The following is an 8,104-nucleotide window of genomic DNA, read 5'->3' on the forward strand; positions in this document are numbered from 1 at the left end:
AGACCTCGTCCTGATTCAGCTACGGTCACCCTGTGACGCTGGGCAAGTGCCTTGGTCTCTGTGGGTCTTCTTAGTTCCTGTCCTGTCCAAGGTGTTGTGAGGCTCATGTGGGTTCATGGAGCTGAAAGTGCAGTAGCTTAACCCCAGGCAGGGTGGCTCCCCAAACACCTATCATCGGTGATCAGCTTGTCACCCTTAATCCGGGATGACAAAAAGGGGACAAGAAGAGAAGAAAGCAGGCGTCATATCCCAGTCTAGGTGGGGAAGGACCCAGAGAGGGTCTGAGAAAGGCCAGGGTGCTGAGCAGGCACCCCTCCCTCTGAGCAAGCCAAGGCCCCCAGCGCCTCAGCCCCTGCAGCCCTGCTGGCCTGGGCCCCAGGGGGAGGGAGGAGATCAGGTTGCAGCGGCTGGGCTATATAGCCCCAGCCTCCAGGGCCAGGCTCACTGCTGAGGCTGGGGCCAGGCTGCTGAGATGAAGCTGGGCAGCGCCATCCTCTGGGCCTTGCTGCTCAGTACAGGTGAGGCGGGCCCCGCCCTTGCTCCTGGCCCCTCTCTGCTTCCTCTGCAGCTCAGGGGGTCTGTGCAAGGTGCTTGGTGCAGACCCAGAAGCTCTGGGGGTGACAGTCTGCAAGGCACGCCCCTCCAACAAGACGCCTGCCTCATGCTGAGTGGGGAGGAGGGGGCCAACAGCCTGGCCATGACCCTGGGTTTGGAAACCCTTTCTAGGCCCCCTGTCCTTGCCTCCCTTTCCTCCCTGCCCCCTCCCTCCTGCCTTAGCACAAGTCCCAGGATGCCCTGGGGGGCAGCCAGGGCTCAGCCCCGACCTGGATGAGGAGGTGAAGCAGAGGGGCTTGGGCTTTGGGGTGTTCTCAGTGGGGTGACTGTGTGGGTGCTGGAGGGGGGACCCTGGCTTGACCTGAGGGCAGAGGGCATCCGAGGGGGAAGTGGGGCCCTGGAGAAGCCCCTGGCAGCTGGAGGTGCTCTGCCTCTGCCCTAGGATGAGACTTGGCAGCAAGACATGCTGAGGAATGAAGAGCAGGAAGCAGCAGCTCCCAGCAGGGGCTGAGGCTGTGCTGACAGGGACAGTCCCTCCCCTGCAGGGGGCTGGGCACTGGGACTGCCCGGACCCCCCCAGGGAGACCCGCTCTGATTGTGGATGCTGGGAGGGGCACGGGTGCCCATTCTTCAGGGAAGCGTCTGTCTGCGGCTCCCTGCTGCTCTCTGTGCAGTTCTGTCCCCCCTCATCCTCTGCCCCCTTTTCTGCTCAGGCGCCTCTTCTCATCTGTCCTCACTCCCCCCCACCCCGCCCCGCTCACCTTTGCCCTTTGCACTCAGCTCAGGGGCTGCCTCCTTCCCAGGCTGTCCTCCTCCTCCCTGTCCCTGTCCTCTCCTCTCAGGCAGAGGACTGTGGGTGGTGACAGGAGCCATGAGGGCCAAGGGGAAGGGCAGGTGTGAGCTCAGGTCCCTGTCGGCCTCCATCCCAGGCTCCTGGGCTGAGGACCTGCCTCTCCCCCTGGTACAGGGAGGGCTGATCTCCTGGGCAAGTCTGTGGGTAGCTTGTAGGGAGCAGTGGGTCCATCAGAGCTCTTCCTGCGCCTGCTGTTCCTCAAGCGTCTTCAGTTCAAATCATCAGTACGCAAAGGTGGCATATTTGGAGTGTGGTGCCCTGTACCCATTCAAGCAGCCCTGTTTTCTCTGTTTTGAAGCCTGGTCCTAGGGGTCTCGGCAGAGGAGTTCACTGTAGATGAGGGTCCATCCAGAGATGCCTTCTAAAGTGACAGGGAAGTTTTGGATTCTGCCCTAGAGGCCTGCTTACCGTAAAACCTTGATTCATAATTTGCAAGCAGATTTAATGGACACCGCGGTTACGAGGAGATGTATTTTTTCGTTCCCAAAGGACCAGTGCAGCCTCAGGGCCCAGGAGGGACAGCTGGAGATGGGCTCCCACTGCTGTGGTTGAAAGATATAGAATTGTTTTCAGGGCATTTGTTGATTCCTAATTTACTGAGGAAAGAAATATCATCCAGGGAGTTCCCGGCGTGGCTCACAGGTAATGAATCTGACTAGTATCCATGAGGACTTGAGTTCAATCCCTGGCCTTGCTCAGTGGGTTAAGGATCCGGCGTTGCCGTGAGCCGTGGTGTAGGTCATAGACACAGCTCAGATCCTGCATTTCTGTGGCTACGGTGTAGGTCAGCAGCTGTAACTCTGCTTCGACCCCTAACCTGGGAACCTCCATAGGCCATGGGTGTGGCCCTAAAAAGAAAGAAATGTCACCCAGTTTATGACATAAAATGAATGTCTTAAAATTTCACAATGGCCAGTAACTGAGTGGAGAGTCCCCACCAGGCTGGGCACTGAGCCGTGTACGTGTGGATTCTTACCTGGAACCCAAGGAGCCAGTTACTACTAAATTCCCATTTTACAGATGAATGGACTGAGGCTTAGGGAAAGTAAATAAATTTTCCAAAGCCATCCAGCTCTCATGCCCGCAGGGTTGTGACCCAGGGGCATCTCTGCCCACCTGTCAACACAGGCCACAGTGCAGGGAGCCCTCGTAGGCCATGTGAGGCAGTCATGACCTTGATCCAAGCACCTAACGCACGTCCATGATACAGTGACCCTTCCACACACTCAGATGGTTCCATGCCTCCTCAGCTGCAAATTCAAGGTGTTTACGCCAACCTCAATTCTTCGTTGGTCTCAAAGAATACACAAGAAATAGGTTCTTTGAGGGCAACCAGCCGTCTGGGATTTTGGGAGAGGAGACCACGGGTGCTGAGACCAGGAAATTCCCGGGCTCATGGGACAAGTCGGTCACCCTCCTGAGCTGACTTTTCTGACTGTGGCTCCAGAGAAGGAACATCCATCGAGGTTCCATTGAAGGAAACGTGAGATGAGGAGACCACAGCTGAATGAGCGGGTCTCTGCCAGCCGAGGCCCAGACCCCCTGCCCGCCCTTCCCCTGTGAGACCAGGCCGGTCCCCGGGATGAGGACAGTGACGGCTCCTCCTGCTCAGCCCCATCCCTGGCGCTCGGGTCCTTGCACAGCGGTGTGCATTTTGCATTCTCTGATCTGACCCGTCGGTAACTGCCTGTTGTCATGGTGTTTTTCTGTTTTGGTGTCTTTCAGCCACACTGGTTTCAGGTGCATGGAACAGAAGTAAGTGCTGACAACGTTACGTCCCCACGTCCCCTCCTCACACAGAGATGTGCTCGGAGCTGGAACACACACGGCTGCTCCACAAGGGAATCCAATGTACCAGGAACCCATTTGGCCAAAAGACCGTGGTTTTCCCCACCTAACAGTCTGCTTCGGTCTTAACCATCCCTAAGCCCACTTCCCCAGGCCTCTGAAGACCCCGACCTGCCCCCCTCCCGAGCCAGCAGCAGCTCAGAGGGAAAGGAGAAGGAGCCTGGTCTCCACAGCGCAGGCGTCACGGGGGAGGGAGCCCCCCAAGTGGCTGGACTCAGGAGGCCGAGGGGCGGCACCACATTCAGGGTCAGAAATGGGACCTCGAGGGAGAGGACAGGGGTCATGGTGAGGGGTCAGGGCAGAGGGCGGGGGCGTCTCCTGTTGGGGCAGGAGGAGGCAGAGTGGGGGTGCATCTGGGGTCCCAGGTCCAGACCTGGCTGAGCCCCTCAGCGCCTGAGCTCCGCAGGGGCCCCAGGCCTGGGGCAGTGCCCTCTGTCTCCTCACTCCCAGATGTGAGCTGGGGCATCGCTGAGCAGGCGCTGCAGCCCCTCCGTGCAGGTCCCCACAGCGAGTGGGGCTCAGGCTCTGAGAGGTCAGGGTCCTTTGGGGCTGGAGACCCGCTTCCTGCTCTTTCTCAGGCTGCAGGAGGATGCCCTGCAGGGGGCCGGGCTGAGGGCTCTGTCTCCATAGGCTCACCTCTGATCCAGGACATTGTTGAGTCAATGAATGGTTTCCTGAAGACGTGTTGAATTTCCTGTCACAGTGGTCAGAATAAATGGTCATGATGGGTATGGGGCTGTTAATTTTTTTTAAAATACTGAAACAAACAAAAAACACATCTTTTTATGAGTTATCAGGCTTTGATCCTGGATGTTCACCTGTGGTTTCAGGAACTAGGAAGTTATAACAGTCAATGAGGGTGCAGGGGATGGCACAGCCCCCAGGGCCTGCGCTCTTTCTGGGCTCCAAGCATCCTCTCTTCTCTTGCAGGGTCTCGTTCCTGTGGCGGGGTCCTCAGAGACCCTCCTGGGAAGATTTTCAACTCTGATGGGCCCCAAAAGGACTGTGTCTGGACGATCAAGGTGAAACCACACTTCCATGTTGTTCTGGCAATACCGCCTCTCAAGTGAGTGCTCAGGGTGTGAGTCTCCTTGGCTGATGTTGTTGTTTTACGGGAAGGGGTGGCTCACACTCATCCACACACATCCTGACTCCCTTCCTCTCCCCCTGGACACCCTTCAATGGCTCTGCCCGCTGGATAAAGTTTGCTCTCCTTACATGGACTTCCCAGCCCTCATGACACCCCTGGATCCCCCCGCTCCCTTCTCACCTCTTCCCCTCCCCCACCCTCTCTGAGCTGAGTCATCGCACCCTCGGCCTGGAATCATCCCCCACCTCTTCCGGACTCACCTGCCTGCTGCTTAGAGGCCTCATTTCCTGTTTCATGACTGCACCTGAGGACTGAACTTTCCATCACACCCGATACCCCTTTTCTGACTCCGTGCACAGGAGGACAGATCTGTCTCTGATGTGTCCCCATCCCTGACCCCATGCCAAACCTGGGGTGGAATTCACAGCATCATATCACTCCTGCCCATGTCTGAGTTTGTACCTAAGAGAAAGTGGGTCTGTTTTCTTAACTGTTAAGTGAAGGAATAAATGAAAGCGTGGATAACGGGTTCAAAGAGTGAATGAAATGATACGGCCACAGAAGGTCTTGCCAGAGCAGCCATAGTTACAACGTCTCTACAGCAGGTTGGTCTGCATAGATTTTAACTTGGGAGGTGCATTTCTACTCACCGCAGCGTGACTGACACTGGCCACGGTGGCAGCGGAGTCGGGCGATCTTATCTGTGACTGAGGGTCCTGCCCGTCCAGCCCTTCCACACGGCAGGACCCCCACCAGGCTCAGGGGCTGCTCGGCAGCATGAGGACAACTAGAGATGCTGCCTCACAGCAGGGCTGAGACCGTCTCCCCAGACCACACCCATGAGGTCACCATTTCTAGAAGGGGCAGAGGGACGGTTTATTCTGAAAACTTCCTCTTATTGTCCAGTGGACTTTTGCAAAGACTGATTTTGGATCTGTCTGTCCTTGGCTCCAAGGAAGGAATCAGTCTGTCCCAGAGCAAAGTGGCATAAAGTCTGCCAAGTGTGTGTCCTGGTGAGACGTCCCTGCCGTGTCCTGCTTTAGCCCAGAGAGGCCCGGGCCCCTCCTGTGTGGGGGACACGCTGGTGGCTAAGTGAGGATGACAGGCTGGGGTCAGGGCTGAGGGGCAGGAGACAGAGACGGGAGGCCTGAGCAGGAGGGTGACAATCCACGTGCACTTGGCCCAAGGACGTGGAGGTGGACGCCCCTCTCGCCTCTGCTGGTCCTGGAGGCCAAGCTGGGGGGCTGGGCCCCATGTGCCCAGGATGCAGGGAGGAATAAGCAGAGAATGTCCCTTGTCATGTGTGGGCCTCACCTGACACAGTGGCTGTTACCCAAGGAAACGCTCCATGGGGTGGGCTGTGTTGTGACACTCAAGTGGCCTGAGGGACAGTGACTCCCGATCCCAGCGTCCTGCGTGGGCTTCCCTGAGCCATAAGTGGGGCTGCCCAGGGGATGTGGGAGTCCCCTGCAAGCCCAGGTGGAGGCAAGTCCTCAGGGGGAGGCGGGAGGGTCCTGGGCGACTGTCCCCTCTTCCGAAGGCTGACTCTCCTTCTCTGGAGGCACCAGGCCTGGAAGGTCTGCTGAGCAGAGGGGTGTGACTGTGTCGAGTCCCAGGAGGGGGCGGCTGCCTGCAGGAGGGACCAGGATCCCAAATGCTGATGCTGCCTTTCCCTCTCCCACCAGCCTCAGCTGCGGGAAGGAGTACGTGGAACTCCTCGATGGACCCCCAGGATCTGAGATCATTGGGAAGATTTGCGGAGGCATAAGTCTTGTGTTTCGATCTTCTTCCAACATCGCCACCATCAAGTACCTCAGGACATCAGGCCAGCGTGCCTCTCCCTTCCACATATATTACTATGCTGATCCAGAAGGTAAGTGGCCGGGCATCGGGACCAGATCGTGGGCCCTCCCCTGTTCCTGCCTGGCTGTGTGGGGGATGGGCATGAGGCTGTGCCCCTGACCCTGAAATAAGGGTGAGGGTCCCTGGGTTGGGAGGAATGAGAGATTTCAGGATGACCCTGTCTCTCCAAATACATACAGCTGTTTTATCTCATCCTCTCTGCATCTCCCGATCTTGTGGCTGGGGAGACATATATTAAAAATTCTTTGAGAAGGTCGCTTGTTTGGCATACACTCTCAAAATGCAAAATCTTTCTCTCCATTTTATTATGATCCCTTCATTTTTTGTAGGGTATTTATTTATTTATTTATTTTTTATTTTCCCCCTGTACAGCAAGGGGGTCAGGTTATCCTTACATGTATACATTACAATTACATTTTCCCCCCAGCCTTTCTTCTGTTGCAACATGAGTATCTAGACATAGTTCTCAATGCTATTCAGCAGGATCTCCTTGTAAATCTATTCTAGGTTGTGTCTGATAAGCCCAAGCTCCCGATCCCTCCCACTCCCTCTCCCTCCCATCAGGCAGCCACAAGTCTCATCTCCAAGTCCATGATTTTCTTTTCTGAGGAGATGTTCATTTGTGCTGGATATTAGATTCCAGTTATAAGTGATATCATATGGTATTTGTCTTTGCCTTTCTGGCTCATTTCACTCAGGATGAGATTCTCTAGCTCCATCCATGTTGCTGCAAATGGCATTATGTCATTCTTTTTTATGGCTGAGTAGTATTGCATTGTGTATATATATGTAGGGTATTTATTTAAATGGGTATTATACATAGCATGCTATGCAGAATGTACATATATGTATCAGGTAGGTATAATAGAATAGATATGTACTTTACTACATGAAATGTATATAAATGTTCAGTATATAAATATTTATACATATAGCTACATATCTATATATCTCTCTCTATATATATTAGGGCAAACCAGACACAGGCCCTTAAAATTGTTTCTTTCTCTCACCAATGAGTAGCTGAACTTATCCCTCATTTATCAATTGGAAGAAAATGCTTATTTAATTGGCCGAACAAAACTCCAGTTAAGCTTCTCTCCTCCCCACAGGCCCCTTACCTTTTCCTTACTTTGAACGGCAGACAATCATTGCTACAGAGAAAAACATCCCTTGAAGACTCTTCCAGAATCAGCTGGCCACAAGGACAGACATCCAGTCACCTGTCTGATCACATCCTCTCGTCCCTGTCTGTCTCCTCCATCCTTCCCAGCTTCCCATCTCTTCCCTGCAAAGGGCTACATTTTACATCTGAGCTTTAGATCCTTGCCAATCTTCTGGTTGGATCATTCTACTTATGGCTATAATCATTTTGAATAAAGTGTCTTTTGCTGAGTCTGGATTTCTTTATCTTTCATTGGAAAATTCTCATGCCACTGTGCTGGAGCCTCAGGCATCACAGCGAGCAGGTGAAACCCCTTCTGAAGGTTTTTACAATCAGAGGGAGTCTCATTGTCTGGGGTCTATGTTGACACAGGAGGGCTGTCTATTTACTATTTCTCTCACCTGCCCAAAAAATCCCTCTACAGACACAGAAAGGAGACGTTGACCTGGTTTCATGCTAAACTTTCCGGCAACGTGGTTGGTGCTAAAGAGTATTTGTTGAGGAGTTCCCATGTGGCACAGCAGAAACGAATCCAACTAGGAACCATGAGGTTGAGGGTTTGATCCCTGGCCTGACTCAGTGGGTTAAGGATCCAGCGTTGCTGTAGCTGTGGTGTAGGCTGACAGCTGTAGCTCCAAGTAGACTCCTAGCCTGGGAACCTCCGTATGCTGCAGGTGAAGCCTTAAAGCGCAAAAAAAAAAAAAAAAAAAAAAAAAAAAAATTTGTTGAG

General features: G+C 54.1%; 1 protein-coding gene across 1 annotated transcript; it reads left to right on the plus strand.

Annotated features, from left to right (window-relative positions):
• The first annotated feature begins 443 nt into the window (after nt 1-443).
• AWN (sperm associated AWN protein) lies at nt 444-7,604 on the plus strand. The gene is made up of 5 exons (NM_213829.2): nt 444-518; nt 3,134-3,163; nt 4,187-4,322; nt 6,032-6,219; nt 7,322-7,604. The coding sequence occupies exons 1-5, from the start codon at nt 473-475 to the stop codon at nt 7,384-7,386; spliced, it is 465 nt and encodes a 154-aa protein (NP_998994.2). The 5' UTR covers nt 444-472; the 3' UTR covers nt 7,387-7,604.
• The last annotated feature ends 500 nt before the right edge of the window (nt 7,605-8,104 follow it).

Source organism: Sus scrofa, chromosome 14 (assembly GCF_054392235.1).
Source record: "Sus scrofa isolate SSC_HxYL_T2T_F1_AM1 chromosome 14, Sscrofa_HxYL_maternal_Yorkshire_Landrace_v2.0, whole genome shotgun sequence".
Lineage (NCBI taxonomy): Eukaryota > Metazoa > Chordata > Mammalia > Artiodactyla > Suidae > Sus > Sus scrofa.